Genomic DNA, 25,910 nt, shown 5'->3' with positions numbered 1-25,910 from the left:
GTGTGTGTGTGTGTGTGTGTGTGTACATTACATCCTCTGAGTACCAGGCACTGGGGCTTCCCGCGCAATCACTGTGCAAGACAGGTCTTACTGTTTCCAGTTCACAAGAGAGGCAGGGAGGTTGATTGCTTACATAGGGTCACACAGGTAGTGAGTGATGGGAGGCTGAGTCTTCATTCCGCTAACCCTGTTGCCTACCTGTAGGGGCGCTTCATACCCAGTGTGCAGACACCCATGGAACCAGGACCCAAAGCCAGGCCAATGATCCCCATCATTGGAGTAACTAATCCTCTCAGCCTGTTTAACCAGCACCAGGTTCTGGAATTTAGCAAATAATGCCACGCCATCCACAAATGTCGAAAGAGCCCAACTCTGATTTGCACCTTTTATGTGAATACTGCATTGTAACCGAGCTAGGAGAAAGAGTTGAACCAGCCTTATCAGTGATAGCAACTTGGGAGAGATTTCTGCTTGGAGAGTTTTATGTGGATGGGGGGGGGGCGGGTTGGTTGTTCTCTTATTAGAAAAATGCCCACACAGACTTCAGATGAATTTCCAGGGCTCCTCAGGACTTGTTTCAAGAGCCTTAAAGAGGGGGTCTACAAGACATTGTTGTGGAAGGGGCAAGTAAAAGTCTTTTTTCAGTTACCCTGAGTTAGAAAATCTCCATTTCAACATTGTCAATCCTTCACCTTTTTTGTGAGGTAAATTCACTACCAAAGGCCAAAGTGTTTTCCTTCCTTCCTTCCTTCTTTCCTTCCTCCCTCCCTTCCTTCCCTCTCTCCCTCCTTTCCTTTCCTTTCCTTTCCTTTCCTTTCCTTTCCTTTCCTTTCCTTTCCTTTCCTTTCCTTTCCTTTCCTTTCCCTTCCCTTCCCTTCCCTTCCCTTCCCTTCCCTTCCCTTCCTTTTCCTTCCTTTTCCTTCCTTCTTTCCTTCCTTCCTTCCTTCCTTCCTTCCTTCCTTCCTTCCTTTCTTTTCTTTCTTTTCCTTTTTCCTTTTTTCCTCCCACAAAACCAGGTATTATTTAGGTCTCTGGCAAAGCCGCACAAACCAATGGCTTCTCCTCAGCTTACTTCTTTCAGAGCTCAGGTGATATGCCTCATTGGGTTACACCTGCCATGTTTTGTGGGCAGATGTAGGCTGTGTCATTATACATCACTCCACCTTGCAAGAAAATATTTATATATCAGCCTCAGCAGGTCGCATTTCCTCTGGGATTGCTCCTGACTCCGCTGTCTTCGTGCCAGTGCGGGCTGTTGCATGGCCACCCTTCACGGGACCGCAGGGCATCAGCAGCGAGGAGGAACCCTCTCCTTCCCCCCTGACTCCACTCAGCTGAAAAACTACGAGGTGTGTGGCTTGAGGACGAGACCTTTCTGAGAGGTGGAGTATAATACTTCTGGAAAGGGCTTGGAAGGAAACAGGCAGATGTGGAGGGCATGAAAATTTGCACCATTCACAGCATTTTTTTTTTTTTGTGCTAGATCTGGAAAGACAAAAGCTTATTGTACCAAGGTCTTTCTAAGATTTTTAATGTTTTTCCTTTTTATTCCTGATACGTGGCAATTTCCATTGTTCCCCAGGTAGCGGTAAAAGTGAGTCTTAGATAGCTGTGTGGTAGGTATGTGGTCAAAACCCTTTCTGGAAACTCATTGGGCAGTGTGTGTGAAGACCATACAAATTTTTGTAACCCTTGATCAAATAATTTTACTCCTGGGAATCCATTCTTAGTACCAAAAAGAATGCTCAATGATGTTCTTTAAAGAATTAATTAATTTTTAAAGTTTTATGTATTTAAGCAATCTCTTACACCCAACAAGGGACTCGAACTCAGGACCCTGAGACCAAGAGTCACATGCTCCACCCACTGAGCCAGCCAGGCGCCCCTCAAAGATGTTCTTTAAACTCTTGTTACAGTACTTAGAACCTTAATATAAACGTAACAATGTGGGAAATGGAACTATAAAATATTTCCTTGATGTTGATTTGCAAATGATGTCCTAACATCTCCTAATCATCAGAGATATGTGGGCAAACTACGCTCGGTCATAATAGTAGCTAACATTTATTGTTTACTGAATATCTGACAGGCAATGTGTCAGACCCTTTGTAGTCCCTGCCTCCTTTGGTGTGCTTGCTAGATTAAGCTAGATTTTATTTTTTTCTCCATTTTACAGATGAGGAAAGAGGAAGGTTAATTGGATTATCTGAGGTCAACCAGCCAGTGTGAGATTCGAGCCCCATCCTGGCTGATTACAGAGCTCACACTCTTAACTTATCATTCTTCATGATCTGTGGATAATTTTAAGTATAAAACAAATATTAGCCACCCCCCCACCCCCCACCCCCCCACATACGCACTCACAAAGTAACCCCCAAACTCCAAAGACAACCCAGCATCAACAAACACAAATCTGACAAACTCTGCTCTTCTGGGAATCACATGGAAAAGTAAATAGCAAAGCTTAGCCCAAGAGAAAGAGCTTAAGTTGAAAAAGCTTATCTGCAACCGGCCATTAAATGACAGGTATCTGAAGCAACAATTAAATGTTCAAGGTCTTTTCTCTGGATGGGATTTAGATAGTCTAAGTACGATCTTATACTAAGAGAATCCAATGAATATTCTTCTGCCAACTTAAGGAAGTAAATCTTACAAGGGAGCACATCTTGCTTTTAGGTGCAAAGGACTTTGCCCAGAGCGACTTGACCCTTCTCTGGAGGACTAGGGCTAGACCAGTGGCTCTTACCTTATTTTGTGTGAGAACATATTTGAAAATGTTAACGGCATCAGTGATGCCTGCCTCCAGTAAAAACACATTTATTTATATCCATGCCACATTTTGTTTTATGTCTATTGACTCTTGAAATCTTTTAGGCTCATTGCTGGTTTGAGGATGTAAATTAAAACTTCCCTCTGTGTTTTTGGCTTCCAGAACGTTCTTTGTCTCACGCTTTGGGGAATGTTCTTTCGTTAGCGGTTCAGACACTGATACAGTTTCTTGAGAGCCTTGTCTACACCTGCATAAGGTCTGTAAAGTGAGTATAATGAATAACTTCGTCTCACCGTTTTCCTTAATGTGACAACATGGTATTGTGAACACTTGTATTTGGATGCGAGGCTAACAGCTGCCTTTTGGATTTTTCATGTTAGGATGAAAAAAAAAAACCAAAAAGCAAAACGCATGCCACACATCACCAAGAATCAATGGTTGTGCCTGGCAGTGTAATTGGGAAAAGCTTTGGAATGTGAGTGGACGGTATTAAGAGCAGCTTTCCTTCCCGCACCTGCAGAAATGCGCTTGCATTAAACACACATGTGCCAAGTAATGTGTGTAAGGCACGGTGTTAGACAGATGTGGAAAATGGGTGGATGAGGCCTTTGCATGAGATTCTCCCAGGACTCCGGTGTGCTGAGCCTGGGAAACACTCAGGCTCCCTCCAGGCACGGTTGGCTGTGCTGCTAATAAGATTACAACCGGGGCCTGATTTCATTCCATGAAATATTTTCATCATCAGGATGAAGAAGATTATTTTTCACTGTTCCCGAAGTGGAAACATTTGCAGTATGAGTCCCAAAAGACTTTATGTGTCCTCTCTACCTGTTGCTCGGGATTGTGCAAGAAAGGAGTCAGAAATACCAGGGTAAGAGGTCATTGGTCCGCCTTCTCCAGGAACTTCCCCTGGGCAGTGGTCTCTCTCTGCCTCTTTTCCAGAAGACGGCAAAAATCTGAGCCAATGTGCATCTGGCCAATTATGCAATGCTCCATCACAAGGGGAAATTCCTTCCTCACCCCAGCTGGTGAACAGTTATGCCCTGGAGCCCAGGACGGACATGCCTTGTAACTTTTTAACCTAGTTAGTGTAACTGCCAATATTATTCCTATTCATATAAATGTCTAATCCTTTCTTGAATCTTGCTAGACTATTTGCCTCAATGATATCCTGAGGCAGTGAATTCCACAGGTAGATTATACGCTGTTTTAAAAAGTATTTCCTTTATTCATTTTAAATTTGTTACCTTTTAATGTCACAAGATGGCCCTTGTTCTTGCATTAAGGGGCCTGGCGTACAGGCATTACAAATTCAGCTTTAATTTTTCCAAGCACTCCGCCTTCTTCGTCTCGTGTTCCATTTTGGCCCATATCATCTTGATTCAATGACGTGATTGACGTACATGGTCTCGTACTACTTTGGACACATAGGTAGGCCCTGGAAGAAAGGTCTCCTTGACACTGAATGTTACTTATTGGACAAATGTTTATTCAGCACCAACTGTGTGTGGGAATTGTTGTAAATACTGGAGAGACAGCTTTGAGTGAGACAGGGTCCTTGTTCTGAAGGACCTAATTTTCTAGAGAAGACAAGCATCAATAAAGTGAATAAGGATGAACTCATGGCTTTGGGTGGTCATAAGTACTATGGGAAAATCGGACAAGAGTGATTGGCAGAAGATGGCAGGGGCCATTTCAGATTGCATGGTCAGGGAGCAGCTCTCTGAAAAGGGGACGGTTGAGTTGGCCATCAAGGAATCATCTAGCTGACATGTCCATGAAGGTGAACCCATGCTCCTAGACGATGCCTGGCATGAGGCGAGACTCTCATCCTTATTTGTTGCATGATGAATAAATCAAGGTTGAGGAGGGAAATCGTAGTTTCAGAAATCGTTCGGTAAGTTACTCATAGGCCCAGGAGTAACATTTCTCGAATGCCTATGCCCTGTAACTCCAAAGACTGCTGAAGTAGAAAAAACATGGGAGTGACGTAGTTAGACTCGGTGTCAAGCCCTTCCCACGTCCCCAGGTACTTTCCTTGTGTGACCTTGGGGAAGTCACCTGGTCTCTCCTCCAAAGTGCTCTCATCCATAAAAATGCGAGTAAAATTTCTTTGGGATGCTTGCGTGGCTCAGTCGGTTAAGCATCTGCCCTCGGCTTGGGTCATGGTCCCAAGATCCTGGGATCGAGTCCCGCATCAGGCTCCCTGTTCTTTGGGGAGCCTGCTTCTCGCTCTCCCTCTGCCGCTCCCCCTGCTTGTGCTCTCTTTCTCTCTCTCTGCCAAATAAATAAAATCTAAAAAAATTTTTCCTTGCTTCATGGCGTGTGAAGCATTGGAGATAAAATTATGTAGCAGCTAGTTCTTTATAAACTACCAAACGGTATAGAAATGTCGGCCATTCTTGAGGGAACCAGTTGTGCTCAGCCCTGCACACGCTTTCTTTTTTCTCCTTTCTGGTTTCCTCTCTCCCCTATTTTTAGCCTTGCCTCTGCCTAAAGCTCATCATGGTATCCATGGTACTTAGCTTTTTGCCCCAGGAGTGGCTGAAGTGAGGGCGGTGGCAGAAGGGGGGTTACCTTTCTGAAATATTGCCTTGATCTTAAGGGCTTTAAAAATGAAATCAGGTGGGAGTGCCTGGGCGGCTCAGTCAGGTAAGTATCTGACTCTTGATCTCAGCTCTGGTCTTGATCTCAGGGTTGTGAGTTCAAGCCCGGCATTGGGCTCCTCACTGGACATGGCACCTACTTAAAACAAAACAAAACAAAACACAACAAAACACAACAAAACACAACAAAACACAACGGCATCCGGCGAAGCTGTTGTTAGTTGAAACAGGGGACCAGAGGTGTATTTCCGATAGTGATTGCTTGCATTTGTTTTGTGTGCTGCTTGGCCCTCCGGGGTCAGGTTAACCAAACTTCTATACACAAAGACAGAGGTTTTGCCTGAATTTCTGAGGGGATCCTTCCCCCAGAAAATGGAGGCTTTGGCTGAACCGATCTGATTACCTGCTTGGAGCTTGTCTCTGCGTTCCAGCATGATAGTAGGCATATAGCATTTCCTCATGCTTCCTCCTGTTATTCTTTCTAATTGCCCCTTAATTTACTTTTTTTTTCCATTTAGGCAGTTGCAAGTAGAAGCATGTGCAGCTCTGCATAATAATGTATTAGGAAGGCATTTCGAGGAATAAATTATTAGCATTGTTTACATGCATGGTTCAAATTTACTGGCAAATTGTTCAGGCCTCGGTTTTACGAGGTAGCTGCCAGCAGGCTCCTGGGTAAAACCCTGAAATAGGAGAAGTTTCCTTTTGGTTTCCCTCACCCACACGTCCTCTGCCTTCTTCCTCCCCTTTCAACACCTCCCTCCGTTCCCGACTGTGGGCCGGTCAGGCCTTTTACACCTTCATGTGAAGACATTTCGTGGCTCCTCTCCCCTGCGCGGGACCGGCCCCCAATGAAAGTGAGGTGTGCGAAGGAATAAATCTTCAATGGTATAATTTTAGATCCTGTGGCAACTGGGAAGGGCGGCTATTTTGGGCTGTGGGGCTTTCTCCTTGACCTGAGATGATGTTACTTTGCGGGCCATTGGCGCAGTCGGCCAACCCTGCGCGCGGCCCTTGTAGCAACGTGCCTGCCATTCCTCCGGGATGCTTCTTCGTTTCTCCGCCGAGCCGCTCTGTGCATTTGTGCAAGGGCGCGAATCTGGCCACGTGCGCCCACCTGGGCTTGTTGAGGGGGTGGCACGGGCTATCCCTGAGGGGCAGCCGAGACGGAAGGCACTTCCTTCCACGGAGGGGGCAGGGAGGCTTCCTGCTCTGGTCATTGCCTGTCCCCCAGCCTCCATGCTTTATCAGCTGTTTGGTGACCATTGTGCGGGTCACCCCTCTCTGAGCAAGGTGACCAGGCGGTCTCCGGGCCACAGCGTCTGGGTACCCCTCCTGGGTGGCCTCATTTGAAGCTGCCCTGGAGGGAGGGGTGCATCCTCACCGCGATCCTGACCACCCCGCTTGCTCCCTTCCCACTCAAGCTCCCGATACAGCTGCAGCCCGCAGAGCCTTGTCCGGGCGGGGGAAGCGAGTTAGGACTCCTGCAGCTGACGGGCAGGACAGCTACAAGAAATCCGAGGGTGGCCAAAACAGTGCTTTCCAGAAAGGGCCGAGAGTCTAGCCAATATCATCACTGGGGAGAATATCTCGTTCGTAGTTTTTACAACCTAAAAAGTGCACACAAGACCCAGAGATCATTCAGGAAGGAGGAATGAAGTCCATAAAGAACGAAAAACATGGGAACATTTTTTTTTCTTTTAAAGGATTTGATCTTATTTGTGCCAAAAAAGAGAAAACAGAAGCCTTTTATAGGTATGGAGAGAATATGGGTCTCTCTTCTACAAGTCTCCTGGCCATTAAAAAAGGGGAGAATTCCAGAGTTGGGAAAGACAGAGAGAGAGAAAGAGAGAGAAAAGGAAAACGGGGTGGGGAGGGGACCAGGATACAAGAACCTGACTAAGGAATAGAAAAGACAGTGGCTGGAGGGTAAGACAAAGGGAGAGACAAAGATCAAGAGATAATGCTGCCTTCCTTATCTGCTGTCAAATTAAATTTTTTTTTTGAGAGGGAGGGAGGGGGGAGAGAGAGCTTGCCCAGGGGTAGGGGGAGAGGTAGACGGAGAGGGAGAGAAAGAATCTTAAGCAGGCTCCATGCCCATTGTGGAGCCCAACGCAGGGCTTGATCCCATGATCCTGAGATCATGACCTGAGCTGAAACCAAGAGTTGGACACTTAATCGACTGAACCACCCAGGCGCCCCTGCTGTTAAATTAAATTTAACAGATATTTTGAGAACCAACTATGTCTTTTCCAGTTCTCTATTTCTCTATGACAGATCACCCTAAAATTTATTTACTTAAAACCGCAACCGTCATTTTATTATTATCTGTCGGGGTGCTGAGTGTTGGCTGGGCTCAGCAGGGTGGGTCTCGTGCAGCCTTTCATGAGGCCGAGGTCTGTGGGCAGCCCGGGCTGGGGTCATCTCCAAGGCTGCCCCACTGACACGTGGGGACGGATGCGGGCCCTGCCTGGAACCTCAGCTGAGGCCATCAGCCGGAATGCCTGGTCACTTTTCACAGCAGCTCGTCCCTGTGCTCCATTCCTGGCCTCTCAGGGCTCCAGAGATGAGTATCCGAAGAGAACAAGGTAGACGTTGAACCCTCCTTTCTGGCCTGGCCCACGCACACGCTCTATGGGTCCAGCAGTCAGTAAGGTCAGCTCAGATTCAAGGAGAAAGCACACAGACCCTTCCTAAGGATTTGAGGAGTATTTGAGAACTTGTGGCTATGTCTTAAAACTGCTAAAATGTCCAATCATGAGGTCATCTGTTCTCAACCTTCAAACCTCCAGAAGCTTCTTGTCAAGTTGGAGCCATGAAAGCCAGTTAAATAATCAGGGCAAAGGAATGAAATGTCCATTCCAGCTTTATTCAAGCCCTAATGTTTGTTCTTAATAACTTCTTATCCTGTTACCTGTTTTCTCTTCCCCTGCCTCACGTTTATTCCACCAACCATCCTTCCTTTCAACGACATTTTTCTTCTGTGGTCCTAAAACTCTTTCCATCCCTCCATCTCCTTTGGTCATCATTGTATGCTTTCTGTGCATGAAAAAGATTTACCTCCCGTTCCCCTTCCTTACATTTTGCTTTTCTATGGTCATTTCTCAGACCAGTGACCTATCCCTGCCCTTCCCTGCCCCCCTCCTCACTTGACTGCTTAAACTATGTATCTTCATGTGGGGTTCCCTCTTTGTGGCCACTGTCTCCTGCCTTCTAAAACCATGTCTTTATATTCCGTGTAGCTCATGCCTTTCTTCTCTGCTCTGACTTGTCTTATCCTAGGTGCCATTTGTCTCACACAGTGTCCCAGGGCAATGGACCCTGGTGTGCCCAGTGCCCAGCATCTCCATCAGATACAGCTTTGATGGCGTACCATCTTCATGGTGAAGCCTTGTCCACAGCCACGGACTTTCAGGCAGGGTTTGCTGCTCAGCTGATGACCTTTCTCTGGTAAGAGTTTCCCATCATCTCCCATCATCACTGAAGAGACCTTTTTCTCTGCATCTCAGTCTCTGGTCTCCAAAAATTACTAACTGTAGACATTCACTTAAAAAATTATTTATTTATCTTAGAAGGTAAGAGAGGGAGAGCATGAGCAGGAGGGGCAGAGAGAGAGGGAGAGAGAATCTGAGCCACGGAGCCCAACTTGGCGCTCGATCCCTGGACCCTGAGATCATAACCTGAGCTGAAACCAAAAGTCAGACGCTCAACCAACTGTGCCACCCAGGTGCCCCTAGACATTCACTTTTTTTTTTTTTTTTTAAAGATTTTATTTGACAGAGAGAGACAGCCAGCGAGAGAGGGAACACAGGCAGGGGGAGTGGGAGAGGAAGAAGCAGGTCCATAGCGGAAGAGCCTGATGTGGGGCTCAATCCCAGAACACTGGGATCACGCCCTGAGCCGAAGGCAGACGCTTAACGACTGCGCCACCCAGGCGCCCCTAGACATTCACTTTTTAATCCCCATGTAGGTTGGGGTCCTTTTCTCCTCTTAGTATAAAAGTAATATATAGCCACTGTAGAGAACTTAGAGCACACAAAAAAGCAAAAACAAGAAAAAGCTGTTGTGGGTATAAATGTTGTTATGTTAAGACCTTGGTGTGGGCTACTGTTTTCCCTCCATATTTATGATTGTTATTTAGAAAAAAAACAGAATTACTACTTAGATGGGCAAGGCTTTCCTCCAAGCTATTTGATATTTTACAGAATCAGTTGTGACAAAACTAGAACCTCTGGCTCCAGGTAATTGGACCCGTCTGGGCCGTGAGGCCCTAGCGGGGCCAGTACCTGCCCTTTCCTTCGTGCTAAATCAGATGATATAGGGATCTATCTGGAACCCTAACGTCACATCAAGGTGGGATTAGTATTTTCACTTTGAAGCCTAAAACTTTATTGGAGATGGTGTTTTGCAAGAGACGAGTAGAGAAGACCCAGGAGCCTAGAGGCATTCCTTGGATCCTGGTGCTAATTCCTGCGGTGAATTTTGTGCTCTAGCCTCATATCTCAAATCCTCCACCTGAGTGCTGGAGCTGTGTTGGTGGGATGCTGACATTTCCCCCTAACAATATCAGAGCAAGGGGACACTTTTTTGCAACCTGCTTTTTTCATTTAATAATGATTCGTAAGTTTTTTCTGCATCATTATAGATTCTTTGAGATTATGATTTTGGTGCCCTCACGGTGACAACTGTAGAGGTTTGAATATTTATGAGGAAAGTGGAACATACTTCTGAAACTCTGGCATTAGATAGTATTGAGTCCAAATGCCTGCCTTGACACGTAGTTTGCTATAGGACTTGGGCAAATAAATTACTTAAACGCTCCATCTCTGAGTCCCCATCTGTAAAATGGATGTAACGATATGGTCCAGTGATGTAACGAATCGAACGTTCCCAAGACACAACCTGCCACAAAAGTAAGGGTTTGATAGATTTTTCCTATAATTATTAATTATCATAACCCTAAATCCTCTGTAATTACTCATGAAACAGCCCCCATACTTTTTCAGCATTAGAAACAAAGCTGTGATGAACTTTCCCAAATATTTACACGTGATTTTCTTTCTTTCTTTCTTTTTTTTTTTTTAAAGATTTTGTTTATTTATTTGACAGAGATAGACACAGCCAGCGAGAGAGGGAACACAAGCAGGGGGAGTGGGAGAGGAAGAAGCAGGCTCATAGCAGAGGAGCCTGATGTGGGGCTCAATCCCATAACGCCGGGGTCACGCCCTAAGCCGAAGGCAGACGCTTAACTGCTGTGCCACCCAGGCACCCCTACACGTGATTTTCTTGAGTTAAGTGCCTATGAGTTGCATCATTGGGTCACAGATGACAGACACTTAAAGAGTTCCAAACTGCCACTGCTTTCACCGAATCGTCTAAGTTGTCCACAACCCAGCCTTTCCCATTTTTTTCCCTTGTCCACAGTTTCAGAGACAATGTGTCTCTTTCTGTGTCTAGGATTTGCTGTAATGCTCACGTTCCAACAAATTTCAAATAGTGCCACATCTGACATTTTTAAATTTTTTTACATCTGACATTTAAGTCGGGGCTTCTTCACGTAGCTCTCACTTATGTTTTAGTTATTCACTCACATACTAGATGGAATTTAAGTTTATATATAGACTAGGTTGATAGGATAGGTTTATATTGTCAGAGCTGACTTTTGTGCTGCTAACCATGGGAGAGGGCTTTGGAGCTTTGAGGAAGAGTTCTAGACCTTTCTAAAGAAGTCAGCTATTGACTAAGCCTGAACAATCTCTAGAAAATCTTTCCCCTCTAGGAACAGGGCTATTTGAAACAGGAACACCTTGATCCTTTGAACTGCTAGGAATGATCTCCCACCAGCAGACCCTACGTACCTTGGCTTCCATGCTCAGGAAATACCAATGTGAAATTCAGTGAGATGTTTCTTTGAGCCACCCACTCTGCTGTGCACTGGAGAGATGAAGAAAACCCAAACCCAACATGCTTCTTGCCTCAAAGACCATTGTCTGTTGGACAAGCAGATGTGCAAACAATTATGGATCATAGTTAAATTTGCCGGAATGGAGGAGCGTGTCTGTAAGGAAATCCCTGAGCCATGGTCTGCACTGATGGTCTCCAGAGGGTTTTGGTGGGTCCAAGGTTACAGCATTTAGAGACATTTTTAGTTGCCAACAATGAACGATTGGAGATTTCAGGTAAAAATGTAGATTTCTGTCTCACCTTGAAAAAAATTGGAAGTATTGGCAATACTGAGGCCCCATGTTACCTTGGCAACAGCGAGGTGTGGCTGACCCGTTAGCCAGGGCACCGATTCTCTCTCTCTCTCTCTCTTTTTTTTTTTTTGGCACAGTCCCCACCACTCCCTACTGTGCTACCCTTTGCTGCTTTTCTTATGTGTACTATCTGTATGGGCCATGAGTTTCTGACCACAGGCCTAATTAAGCGGGTGTTTTTAACCTTTCACAGGCTCTCAGAGAAGACACAGAGAGGTCTGCTAGAGCCCAGGACGGCAGGGTAAGCAAGAATTTGCTAGGTAGATAGGTAGATAGGTGGAGGGAGGACCATCCATGGCAGGCAGAATAGCATGTGCAAGGATACTGGGGCTGGAACACGGAGTTCTGCTTGGGTGATGACAGGCAGACGGGCTGGAGAGGAGTTGGGCATTGGAAGGAAGGGACTGAGAGAAAGAGTTGGAGAGTCTTGCAACCCATCAGCTCTTGAGCAGCCTGCAAATAAGGCATTTAGATTTTTTTTTCTGTAAAAACTGGATCTGATGCTTGAGAGAAAAATAGCTAACAGAGTTAGCTATTATCTGTGCTCTGCCATCATGGTGGCACCTTGCAAAGCATGTTGGGCTCAGAACCTCATTCAGTCCTGATGCCAAGCCCAGAAGATGTGTGCTTCTATTACCCTCACTTTACAGGTGAGACAATGCAGATAGAAGGAGGTTGGTGAAGTGACTCCCCCAAGGTCAAACCAGTAAGTGGCAAAGAGGGAAGTGGAGCCCAGGCCCAACTACAGAACTTGCAACTTGATCGCTAGGCATCCAGGCTTCAGAACTACTACCCTCGCAGGGAAGGCAGGTTGCTCTGGGAGGGTGTCAGGAGAGGCCGACAGACGGAGCAGGGTGGCTGGGTGTCCGCTGCAATGGCCAGTAGGAGAGCAGGAGGGCTACACGGGGCTGCGTCCATGCAGTGCAGAGGAAGGGGTGTGTGGGTTACACGGGGGACCACCCTTCTTCATGGGATGTGCCCACCATAGGAGCTTCCTCTTACTCCTTTGAATTCTCAGGGCACTTTGTGTCTCTTGCCCAGGGCTTGCTTAATGCCCCCATAACAGCTGTGCGCATCTTACGGCCTCTTGTCTAGTTCAAGTTTGTAAGGGGCAGGAGGAATCATGCTTTATTTGCCTTAATTTTATTTTTGCATTGCTGAGCACAGTGCTTTTGTAAACGAATGAATTCCCCAAATTATCTTTTTCAGATCGTTTCTCCTTCTGTATGCATTTGTGAAGTCTGTGGCAGGTTAAACAGTTTCACTTTTCAAACATGAAAATAATTTCTTTACACGATCTACTGTAAGCTATTTGAAAATACGAGGGAGAGGAAGACAGGGAAGCTGTTTAAAAGCAGCAAAACCCTTTAAGAGTCAATGTCACATTTATTGTTATAAAATATTTTTCTCTCTGTTAGACATCTGGTTCCCATTACGTACAGTATTGGGTACTTGAGTTCACCAGGCATTTTGCATACCAAGCAGTGTGCATGTGAAATCCCCCCGACATCCGCCAGTTCATATTTGCACCATGCAAGCCCTACTTTACATTTGCAGACAACCCTTCGATCACCAGCTTAATTCTTCCCAATATGCTTTCGAGGTTATTTTGTTCATCCTTAGCTTGAGGACCAAATTGCCTACATCTGAGAAATGAAGGACTTAATCATGGAGACCTTGCTTTGTGTCCCTGTATGGTCCAACTATCTATAAGCTCGCACCGAAGTCAATGGAACATCTAAATCCTAAGTCTATATTTCCCAGTAACATTGACCCAGAAATGAGAAACACAATATGGAATGTTTGCTAATGAGTCATGAATTTCATTATAATTGCTTCCACATTCAGGATAGCGCCCTTAAACCATCTAATCTTGACATATCCTGCAACAATCCCATGTGTTGTAAATGATTTTGTTTTATTCCTTAGGTTACTGTTAAGGGCTTATTTTATGCTTCATTTCATTTTCTTAAAGAAAGCCACACACGTGTGCGCGCGCACACTCACTCTCTTGGATGCGCATGCGCGCGCGCTCACACGGCATAGAGGCTTTTGCCTCGATCTCTATTTTTTGAAATAAGGTAATTACAAAACCAAAAGGAGCCCTCGTCCTTCGGTTTGGAAATAAAAATAAACACATTTAGGAAGAGAGCTGCAATAGGGTCTATCGTGGAGTTCCAAGTCAGGTCTGTGAGAATTAAGGCCAGAATGGACCAGTGTCTGGGCCAGCGGCCGCCTGTCCCCTCCCTGTCCGCACGGAAGGGTCTATGACTGCGTGAACGGAGACCGCTAGCATTCAGTACAGTAATAATGGAAAATTAAATACGACTTTTAAAAACTGCTCACATTATAAAATGATCTATTAGCATTATATGACTTGGGCACTTAAAGTGACTGATTCTAATTGTACGATTTGGCCCATGGCAAGCATTAAAGAGCTACAAAATCTTGTGGGTTTTTTTTTTTTTTTAATCTCTTTTGGGGTATTTTAAAGTGGATTTTTTTTTTCCTTTGGAAGAAAGCTTTGTTCCTGCCACAGAAAAGGTTGTGCAGAAGAAATCTCTCAGTCCTGATAGAGCCAGAGGTAATTATAGTTTCTTTTTCTTCGATTCATGAGTCGATAAGTCAAATATTAAGAACATTTTTGCATTTTTTTCCTCCTCCTTTTTTATTATGTGAAACTCTGCCTTTATAGCTTGGGGATGTTCTCCTGAAAAAGTAAAGATGGATGGCCTTCCCTGATGAGCTTTTCTAGCAATCAGACAGGCATTCTTTCCCTGCACCTGGTGATCATACTGTATCCTGCCGAATCTTTTCTGCACGAGCCTGTGGGTCGCTGAGATGACGTTGCATGCCATACCTTGAGCTGAACTTAATTTAAGCAAGTTAGCACAAAATGAGGGCGACGTCTGCGCAGGTCTGTTTCTTAGATATACTTACTCAAGGGTTTGCAGTTTTCAGAAAAAGAGGGATGCATATGGGGGAATGTCATTCATCTTTGAATTAGACTTGATGTTTATGATATGTACAGGCTTCTTCATAATTCTCATGATATGGACTACAGGAAGCTTATTAACTGAACAGTATTGGAAACGGTAGCTTTTTATGCTGATGGAATCCTTTTTGAACTTACGTGTTTAAGCCAAACTGAAGTTTTACTTTAATCTATGTGCCTTTGCATTTCTTGCTGGTGGTTTTCGGATCTCTCAGTTGTCGAAAAATTGCCTACTATGCTTCAGAGAGTTTTGATATAATGACCCACATTATTATCCACTTAACCAACAGTGGCCTCTTGAACACATAATTTAAAAACTCCAGTAACACTGTTAGAGTGTAAACACCAGCCTTATTGATTTGAGAAATTCTTTTTCTGAAATCGGACTTTTTTTTTTTTTAAGACCATGCTAAAGCAGAAGGAAGTTTAAAGGCACTTTGGTTTCTTGTGAGTTTTTCACTAACACTTCCCTGTAGCTTGTAATAGCTCTCTTTCTTCCAAACCCTGGAATCCACAGAAGAGAGCAGAAATACTTGTTATTGACCTGAATTAGGATAAAAGGAAAAGAGAAGATAAGATCATAGCCGTCGGCACTTTGTTTATGAAAACATCATTTTGGGGATGTGCTTGAATCAGGCAAAAGTCATGCACCTCCCTCCTCTTCCAGCATATTTGAAATGCCAGCCTGATCAGACCTAGAGAACAATGCCCAGAATTAGGGCATTACCTTTCCTGTATGCTAGTGTTGTACAGGATAGCATCATTTAATCGTGATGGTTTTTCTTTATTATTTTAGAAATACTCATGATAATAAAATAAAAATATACAGAGGTATACATATAAGAACAAAAAATAAATTTGTTTTTATAAAAAGTTATCATATTTTATTTGAAAAGTTTTAGGACTTAAAAAAGAAGTTGTGAAAATAATTCAGAGAGATCGCCTGTTCCCTTTTCCCAGTTCCCCCAAAGATAACATCTCATATAAACATAGTACCTTGTCAACATTAGGAAATTGATTCAATAGTGTTATCCTATTTATAGACCTCATTTGGACTTTAGCAGTTTTTTTTTTTTAAAAGATTTTATTTATTTGTTTATTTAAAAGAGAGAGAGAGAGAGAGCTCGTCACACAAGCAGGGGGAGGGGAAGAGGTTGAAGGAGGGAGAATCTTAAGCAGATCTCATGCTGAGCTTGGAGCCAGACACAGGGCTCCATCTCACGAGACTGAGATCATGACTTGAGCTGAAACCAAAAGTAGGACGCTTAACTGATTGAGCCACCCAGGCATCCCTGGATTTCAGCAGTTTTTTATATGCATTCACATTTAGGGTATATATACCTAGGGTATGTATGTGTGTGTTTGTGTTTGTAAAAGAGATTTTATTCATTCAGAGAGAGAGAGCACAAGCAGGAGTGGGTGGCAGAGGGAGAGGGAGAAGCAGACTCCTGGCTGAGCAGGGAGTCCCGATGTGGAGCTTGATTCCAGGACCCTGGGATCATGACCTGAGTTGAAGGCAGATGCTTAACCGACTGAGCCACCCAGGTGCCCCTCGAGTGTATATTAATATGTGGAAGTGCATTAACCACCAGTGTTAAGGGAGCATCTCTCACTGAGGAGTATTGACAGTACGCAAGATTCTCAGATGATGTGGTTTTGTATATCCTGTGGCTGACTAAAGAGGAGGTAGATTTGGTTGTATTAATGAAGACCTTTTATATTATTAGCTATATCCATATATTAATTGACTAATAAAAATAATCAATCCTATATCAAGTGCCAACTGGAGATACAAAGATGGTGGCACTGACTCTGCTCTCAAAGAACTCACAGAAGGAGGTAGGAAAAGAATCAGCAATTACACCACAGAGAGTTATATACCATAGGACAAATGACGCAGCCCCCCGTTACTAAGCACCAACAAGTGCGTTAGCGATAAAACGAATAAGATGCGTGCCTCTCTTGTTCTGGATCACACAGCTGAGTGGAGAAGACAAGACCGGTAATGAGTAGTGACAACAGAGAGCCTACCACAGGGCAGGGGCTCAAAGTGGTAGGTCCTGACCTGGTTCAAGGGGTGCAAGGAAGTGACTCAGGGGCATGTCCTGTAGCCACAATTGGCATTTCGAGATGTTGAGAGTGATAGGATCTTTGAGCCAGCTTGTTCCATTCGGAGCCTAGATAACGTCTTCTAGTTCTGGTGTTGCATTCGAGCAGATGGTTTGCCAACACAAGAGCAGTCATTGTTTCTTAGAACTGACTCAAAGGTTCTTTTTTTATTCTTACTTATTTTTATTTTTTAAAGATTTTATTTATTTATTTGACAGAGAGAGATAGCGAGAGAGGGAACACAAGCAAGGGGAGTGTGAGAGGGAGAAGCAGGCTTCCCGCTGGGCAGGGAGACTGACACGGGGCTCGATCCCAGGACCCTGGGATCATGACCTGAGCCGAAGGCAGACGCTTAACGGCTGAGCCACCCAGGCGCCCCTAAAAGGTCTTTGACATCATACTTGTTATGCTAGATCTTCCCTACTCAACACTGGCAGGCCTGGTGCTGGGCTCACATAGCACATGGGTTGGAGAGACGTCTGTTTTCTAGCAGTAAAGCGGAAGTGGTTCCCTAGAGCATGGTTGGTAGCCAGTGCTAGAGAAATAAAACCATTGTATGCCTTAAAAACTGAGGTTCTTTATTCCGAATGTAACAACACTATCACCCTCTATCCTCCTACAGATGTGATTATGAGCATTTCCTGCTTGGAACTCCTCAGTTGCTTTCCACTGGACTTCAGGTGAGATCTGGAATTCCTTCTGTAGCCTGTGGCCTACAGGGTCCTGTATGGTCTGGCCAACCTACCTATGTCCTCAGCCTCATCATAGTCCACTTTACTTCCAGTTCCCAGGGGTCCAGTCTCACTGGACTGTTGAATGGCCCTTTAATTTGCTAAGCTGTGTTCCACCCCTGGGCCTTTGCATATTCTGCTTCCACAAATGCTCCCTTCCCACACACACCCTTTCTCTATACCTTCATCTGCAACCTCATTCTTCAGGCTTCTATTGTAAGACTTGCTATACTGAAGCACTTGTCTCTATGAAGTTCCCCCCAAGAGTTCCATTTTATCCATAGTTATATATGCATTATATATATATATATCTTATACTCAGTGGTAGGACTATGTATCTGTCTCTCTTATTATACTGTGAGTTCCATGCAGGTAAGGATGATGTATGTTTTTGTGATTATCTTCTCGAGGTTCAATAAGTATTTGTTGAATGATTTATTGAATGGATGCATGGATGAATGAATGAAATAATGACACATCCCCTCATTTCTCCCATAAGTTTAAGTAATGTCAAATCTGGGATTTGGACATATGTATAAACTCTTCATTTTGGGTTCATTGGTTTGGGGCTCATTTCTGGGGTCTCTCTCATGTTCAGACCAGCTTTTCATAAGAAATCATGGTTTGGTTGTCAATTTTGTCCACCTTGTGTGTTCTGCTTTGCATGTTTTGTCTGATCTAGTTGTTATTTCAAAAAGGTAGTGGCTATTCCTTATCAACATGGTGGCCCTTCATTGGCAAAGAATAGCCCAGAGCTTCTTCGACAAACTCAGGGCTCTGGGCATGGCACACGGTGGTATGTTGTTGACCTTGACAGTGGGAGTACTTTGGCAGACAGTTCCAGCACACCCTTGGAAGAGTTTGTAGCTGGATTTTAGGTCCAAATGCTGTCTTCTCTGGCATCAGGATGGGAGAGACCAAAATGAGGATAAAGGAGGCTCATTTGTGAATATCAGATCAAAGAGGTATTTGGAACAGGGCTAGAGATAGAAGTCAGGGACCATTCTTCACCGAGCAGTGATCTTTGAGCTAATTCTAGATTGACGGTCAGGGTTGAATTAGTTCTATGGGAGTATGTGACAGGTAAGGATGAAACAGAGGGCGTGGTGTGTGTAAAGGTCTTGGAGAGAAGTTTGATGAGAAGACTCAACCAAATCTCTGGAAAATTTGGATACAAACCCATGTCTCTTGAAAAGAGTGATCCTTCCCCTGTCCCTCAAATTTGAATGATCTAGGTAATTGTTTCAATTTTGTGGCTGGTCCCTACCTAGTCTAAGCGTATGTTAGATTAATTAAATTAAATGTAGATTATTTATCTTATATTTAGGTAGGTAGGTAACAATGCAGTGTGAATTCCATCCCTTTTCTCCTTTCCTTGTAGGTTTCTATCAAGGTGTGTGTGTGTGTGTCCTTACATTCATTTGTCAGTCTTGCCCAGATACAAATGAAGCTCCCAGACTCGTTTATTGTAAGAGCTTTGAGATTCTGGAGTGTTGCTGCCTATGGTGAATGTGTAGCTAGTATAAAGACAGCATGACCTTCCGGGAGGGGTTTAGATTTTGGAGTTAAACGCCTGGGGTCAAGGTTGAACTTCCCGTGTGCTCACTTGTGATTTTGGGCAAGTCTCTTAACCTCTCTGAGCCTCAGTTTTCTCCCTTCTAACTTTGAGGTGACAATAAAATTATTTGCCTCATAGAATTATGTATGTGATGTGATTTATACGAAAGAACTTCCAAAAATTATGAGGCACTTTGTACATATCAGGCATTATTGTTATACAGTAAATGGACTCTTAAAAAATGTGACTGGTTACTGCAAGAAAGTGCCATATGTGTGGATGAGAAATTCCCAGGCTCATTGTCACTTGAAAGTTTACAATAACATATTTCAAATATGGCAGCAATGTGGCAGCTAGACATTCAAACATTTCTAAAAGCAATGGAAATTTACAATTACTATGCTGCGGGTTTATCATTGACACAGCAGTTCAGTGTATAAATATTGAGAAAGAGAAAGTCAGTCCCCAAATGAAGACTGGTAAAACCTTTGATGTTTAGCAAGAAAGATATCAAAGTGAATTTTCCTGGGATATTTCTGGGTAGCTCATTTTGTAGTATGCTTGGAAATTATATAACCTTTGAATCACTTTTCAGGGTATAGTAATAAACTTTCTCAAAAAGTTTTATTGAACTAGGAAGTGGCTAGAGTAACTGGGAGGAAAGGCAGACATGTTTCATATGTAACAAAAGACGATTTCAAACATCAATTTTAAAATATAACAAATCTAAAAATGCACGTCCAGCTCAATACTAAAAAAATTAGTGAGATCCTTTTGCTATAAAAGTGATTTTCTAGAAACTCAAATAAGGTTCATATTAAAGAGGACAGGGGTGAATTTGTTCAGCAACACAAGCCCAGAAAATGTTTGGTGGGTCGTACAAACTGGGTTATTGATGAATGGTGGGGAATTTGGAATGTAGAACTGGAACCATAAGTAACATCCTTTTTTAATTTTTTTTAAGATTTTGTTGATTTATTTGAGAGAGAGAGAGAGAGAGAGAGAGAGAATGTGTGTGTACAAGCAGGGGGAGGGGAAGAAGAAGAGGGAGAAACAGACTCCCTGCTGAGCAAGAGGGCCGATGCAGGGCTGGCTCCCCAGACTCCAGGATCATGACCTGAGCCAAAGGCAGACACTTAACCAATTGAACCACCCAGGCGCCCATGGAACCGTAATTAACATCTGGATAAGAAAACCACTATCAGCTATTTTATTTTATTTGATCTTTTCACCATAAACCATTTTAAATCAAGATAGTTTTTTGTTTCGGTTTTGTTTTTCTTTCTTTCCTATTTCTCTATCTTGCCGAGTTGGGACCTTTTTTCCCCCTTTCCTCTCGAGAGCCTCCTGAGTGAAAAGAAAACAAATATTAAAGTACTATATGGGAACAACACAAACGACATTGGAAATGGGCCAACCACAAGCGATTGTGTTCATTGGCTGGCTGGTCTCAAAACCTCTGTCAGCTGGTGCATGTAGGAAGCTAAGGAATGTTTTCTGGTCAACTGAGGAGATCAAAGTTTTGGATCTTGAAAAGACAAGACTTTTGGAGTGGGGGAGGGCGCAGTACACATCAAAGTGGTGAATACATTGTAGGACTAACTTCCACCACCCAAGAGTAGCAATGGCGTTGGGACCCTGCAACTGATGAGTGGAGACGAACAACACGTGGTTAGTTGGAGCCTCGCTGGGCCCAAAGTCACCCCAGAACACTTTGCGAGAGGACCCTGGGGTCTCCACCTGAGCCTGAGACAGCTGCCATTTGAGCTTTCCCGCCCCCTCCACCCCAGAGCAGTCCAGCAGCTAGATGGTTCTTGACTATCAGAATCTCGCTTTTACCATTCCTTGAGAAATGTGGTGTTTTCCTCTTTCGTACAAAGTCTTTTGCGTGGAGGTGAACCCAGAGTTAGGGGTTGCTTAGCTCCAGCCTCAAAATGCACACACTGCATCTTTAAGAAATAGTTTACTTGTGAATCAGTAAACGTACCAGACAAAGCAGCCATTATTTATGCGTTCCTGCATACCCGGCAAGGTGAAAATAATAGAATAAACATCATATACTTCGTTATGATATCGGTTTACACTTGCAGGGTACACGAAAAGAGGCCATTTCATCAAGCTAATTGCCTGAAAGTAAAAGAGAGAGAACTTTAGCTATTAGTCTATTATGGGGCTTTTTTCTTAATCACAAATAGGGGCCTTGTGTCCCTGGGGGGATGTGTATTCTAATTTACAATTGAACTACCGATCAGAGCAATCAATCTTGGGCAGCACTTTTACAGTGTAATTGCTGCAACAGTAACAAATAAAAAAAAAAAAAAAAAAAAAAAAGAAGAAGCAGGAGGAGGAGGAGGAGAAGAAGGCCTAGCTGAGCTTCAGCTTGAAGTGGAGATATTTCCAGGCAGTAGTTCAGGGTGGGAGGGAGACAGGACCCGCCACAGACATGAATATGCAATGAGGGCTCATTAGCTGCCTCGTGTTGCCATGACGAATGGCATTATCCCCGGCCTGGTGCTGTCTAAACATGAATTTTATAACGACCCATTTATCATGACTTGTCATGAGCTTCTGTACTGTACTTTCTTCCCGCTCACACACCTTTCCCTAGTAGGATGGGAAAAATCTTTCCCTTTTCTATTATTGTTTCCTTTTGTATTGATTTCTGGCCCTTCAAGGCAAGTGCTCCAGTATAGCAGCATGCTCATGAATGATTTGTGACTTCAGAAAGTTCGAGAATGAAAACTCGATTAGTCATTCCATTTTCCCGGTGGTCATACGATTGAGAAAAAAGTTAGAGTCCACTTCGAAAGATATTTCTTCATGTGTGAGCTTTCGTTTTACTATAGCCTTCTGACACTGCAGAGACTTTTAAAATTTAAAATGAATTACGTTGTCTTCCTTTCATTAGTTTTCTTCCTTTTTCTTTTGTCCTGTAAGAACCTTTCAGTATCTTCAAAGTGGAACTCAAACATTTAGAGGTATTTTCCAAAAATCTTGGCACAAGGACTGAAATGCTTAAAAAGATTTTTAGAGCTTAGCATTTTACAGGTGCATGAATTGATTTCTCACTCAGATACCCGCTTAGATTGTGGGGACGAAGGTTGGCTTGCTCTTTGATGATAACTTCCCAGGACATACGTTTTATTAATAGTAAAAAAACAAAAAAAACCCCCAAAAACCAAAAAACCATGAAAGCAATCTCCCTTGATAGAAACATGAGGTCTGTTTGAATATTCAGCAGCCTCCAAACTGCTATAACGTGAAGGCTGGATTCTGTGCCATTGGCCAAGAGCGTGTGTGAGTGCCTCAAAGCTAAGTCCCACAGTTGATCAAGCATATGGTTTTAGATGGGCAGAAGCGGCCTCATTGTAATACAGACCCGATCAGCGGGATCTTTGAATAGACTACTTAGTTACCATAAAGAGAGTAGTACTGAAACGATTTCTCAAGGTGCAGGAAAGGCACGGGAACGTAGGGGAGGGGAATCTGGGATTGTTTTGCACACCCAGGGGTTATGGTCATCCTAATTTGCAAACAGAAAATAGCTGGCCAGATCTTTTTGAGTGTGGCTTTCTCTCTCGTGCCCCTGAATTCCATATATTTTTTTTAAAGATGTATTTATTTGACAGAGAGAGACAGCAAGAGAGGGCACACAAGCAAGGGAAGTGTGAGGGGGAGAAGCAGGCTTCCCGCCAAGCAGGGAGCCCGATGCGGGGCTCGATCCCAGGACCTTGAGATCATGACCTGAGCTGAAGGCAGACGAGCCACCCAGACACCCCCTTTGAATTCTATATTAACAGTAATGATACTTCTATGTGATAGCATTTAAACAATAATACATAAAGTTAACAATAAAATATTTTATATATTAATGATAATTATGTACTTGAGAGGCATTCTGCACTTCCAGAGCTCTTTCTTCAGATCCTCAGGTTAATCGGGGGCAGGATTATTATTTCCATTTTAAAGAAGTCATAATTGAGGCTCGGAGCTTAAGTGACTAGATCAAGGTCACACAGTTAGACCGTGATGGTGCTGGGGCTCCACATCAAGCCTTTACATTTCTAGGTTGGTGTTTCTCTATATCCAAAGTCACCAGAGCAGGAAATTGTTCCTAAAATGTCATCTTTTTTGGGATTTAGCAGTAAGTGAGTAAGTTGGGAAAGGAGCCCGTTGAAAAGATGGCCATCATTTACACTTGAGAACCTCTTATTCTCCTAAACTACTCACTAGAAATTGAAATTAGCACATGCATGTCAATTAAAATTAAGTTGCCATTCCAACCATTTAAGTTGAATTATCTTTCATCATTTGAAAATGCAGATAGGATGTGTTTTTCAACATAAAGACTTGGGTACCATTCTGGCTGGTATTCTTGTGTTTTGAGTCTGCTGGGCATTATATATATATATATTTTTTTTTTTTCAGAAGAAAATATCTTTTGTGTTTTCCGCTATGAATGAATTAAACAGGATTGTTAGAGATGATTTGGTGAAGAAGGGATAAAAATATTGGCAAATGATATTAAAGAACATTGTGATTATGACTGAGCAGATTAAGACTGTGTCTATATGACACCAAACATCTGGATGAAAATGGAAAAAAAAATTGTAAAATCCTTGATTGTTTTCTTTACTTGACAGTATACATCTGGATCTTTAAAAACATCTGGGTTTTTGACTCTTATTTCCCAGGTTTTCTCTGGGTGTTTGGCGTCGTGTACAGTGAGGTGGAGAAAAAAAAATTAATACTCTTATTACTGAATTAGAGAGGATGATTGCATTTAATTAATCTGCAAATATTAACTAATTATTCTATTTAACATAACATTTAATGAATAAAATTTTCCACCAGGCAAATAAAATAAGAAAGAAAGATGTAATTAGGTGATTTAAGAATAAAACTTGGCTTAAGGCGTATTTCAATCTTGGTCATAGTTTACCGACAGCAATTTCCTTGGGCAAAAATCTTTTTTGGTCTTCCGACAACGATTTTCTCTCTTAGAGAGTCGTTTCTCCATGTGTGATGAGGACCTGTTAATTCACAATGTGTTTTGACAATAGTAAAATTTCATAAACACTTAATAACATATGAGATACATCTAGTAATAGACATTTTCTTTGCCAAGTGAATTATCCGGCCTGATAAAATCAGTGTAAACCCACTCTCCAACCAGCCTCCTGACATGCCTGAGGCTGAACCCCGAAGAGGAATCAAATGAAAACAGGACTTCAAAGACTTCTTTGCAATGAAAAGCACCTTATGTGACTGACTTTTTTTGTGATCTCATCTAAAAAAAGTTATCATAATTATTGAACATTTCCTCTGTAGCTTATTCTCAATCCAATCAGTTATAATGAAAATAGTCTGCTGGCTTTTTATATTCTCAAGTTTTCGGAATGATTAGTGCTTCCTTGAGATATCCCATTAATTGGACGCACAACCCAGATAAAAAGGCTGAAACCCGAGAGTATATAAAAAAACATAAGGTTGTTGCAATTTAAGTGCCTTCAAAAGATCTAATTTGATTTTTAAAAGCAGTTCTGCAGATGTGAAAATTAAAGGCACGCAGAAACAAGATGTGGTTTAATGAATGTGTAGGAAAGAAACATTTAGAGGTTTCAGTGGCCTTACTCTGAGTTTTTTATTTTTTATTTACTTTTATTTTTTTATTTAGCTGTTAGATTGGAAAGATCGAGCCTGCCACACAATAGAAATTGCTGAATATTATGGGTCGCTATTTCTTTATTGAACGGCCCCATTTTTTCTTGCCCACCGTATTTCTGGAACAACTTGGTATTTCTGCATGCAGGTTTTCAATCCTAGCACCCATCAATCAGATTTCAAATTCTAATAGAGTGAAAGGGTCTCTGCGTTTGGTTTGTCTTAGCTGTTTCCTCCATGAGCTTGTCCCCCTCCTACCATGAGCAAAGGGTACACTTACTCCCATTAAAAAAGAGAGAGAGAGAGAAAGAAAGAAAGAAGGAAAGAAAGGAAGGAAGGAAGGAAAGGAAAGGAAAAGAAAAAAGAAAAGAAAAAACTCCTCTTCTACTGGCTCTAATGACATCTTCGGTCATTAATGAGTTAATAAAAATCTCAAAGTCATCTGGGGCTAGATAAGGAGGAAGAAAGAGAAGTATTGTACTGTAATGACAGGCTCCCTGGCTGCCCTCGGAGATGTCATGGGTCAGTCATGTTAAGAATGTGTGCGTCCAATCATCTGCTGATTTTTATCAGCAAGCCTTCCAGCAGGAACTGACAAGGGCCAGTTTGGGAGTCACAATGAATAAACAATGACTTTTTGGATTGTTGGGGGCTGTGTAATAGAGTGAGGGGTTTATAGGTACTAAAGCATGATGACATTAGCAATCAATATACCAATTACTGGACAAGTTATTGGATGAGGCATTCCCGGGTCTTCAGCCCTCTTGCACTTTGAAGAGGCCTCAAGGAGGGAGACTCCCTTGCTCAGAGGCAGCCAGGGGACCGAGACCCAAGGCCCTGAGCTAAGAGGCCAGCCTTGCTTCTCCGGCTGAAGCAGCCCAGACCTGCATGTTTTGAATTGCTTGCGGAGCTTACTAAAAATACAGATTCTTCTTGAGTTTCCCTCCTAGAGCTTCCATCTTGGGGCTGTGGCTCTCTGTTTATAACCTGTTGGATCGGGCAGGTTAGGGAACCCCTGTCCCGCTGCAGCTCTCAAAGTGGGGTCCCAGACCCGTAGCATCAGCCTCACCGGGGCTCTGGCTAGAAATGCAGATTCTCGGGCCGCCGGGGTGGCTCTGTCGGTTAAGCATCTGCCCCTTCCGCTCAGGTCAGGATGGAATCTGCTCAGTGGGGAGTCTGCTCATCCCTCTCCCTCTGCCCCCCCCCCGCCTCAAATAAAT

At 43.3% G+C, this 25,910-nt stretch overlaps 1 protein-coding gene across 8 annotated transcripts in view; it reads left to right on the top strand.

Annotated features, from left to right (window-relative positions):
- The window catches only part of LOC117803728, a 132,488-nt gene that overhangs the window by 35,704 nt on the left and 70,874 nt on the right, over positions 1–25,910 (top strand). For 7 of the 8 annotated variants that reach the window (XR_004627713.1, XR_004627711.1, XR_004627712.1 and 4 more), the window contains 5 exons: positions 2,933–3,035; positions 8,659–8,826; positions 11,827–11,874; positions 14,156–14,217; positions 17,360–17,417. Coding sequence is in view for 1 of the 8 variants with exons in the window: in XM_034667916.1 (XP_034523807.1) it covers positions 2,933–3,035; positions 8,659–8,826; positions 11,827–11,874; positions 14,156–14,217; positions 17,360–17,417 (439 nt within the window). In the remaining 7 variants the exon portion in view is untranslated. Of the gene's footprint in view, positions 1–2,932; positions 3,036–8,658; positions 8,827–11,826; positions 11,875–14,151; positions 14,218–14,328; positions 14,551–17,359; positions 17,418–25,910 lie in introns of all 8 variants that reach the window. The other variant, XR_004627714.1, reaches the window with a different exon arrangement.

The sequence above is a fragment of the Ailuropoda melanoleuca genome, chromosome 9 (genome assembly GCF_002007445.2).
Source record: "Ailuropoda melanoleuca isolate Jingjing chromosome 9, ASM200744v2, whole genome shotgun sequence".
NCBI lineage: Eukaryota > Metazoa > Chordata > Mammalia > Carnivora > Ursidae > Ailuropoda > Ailuropoda melanoleuca.
The sequence above is the reverse complement of the archived record's forward strand: the minus strand, read 5'-3'. Positions and strand labels throughout refer to the sequence as shown.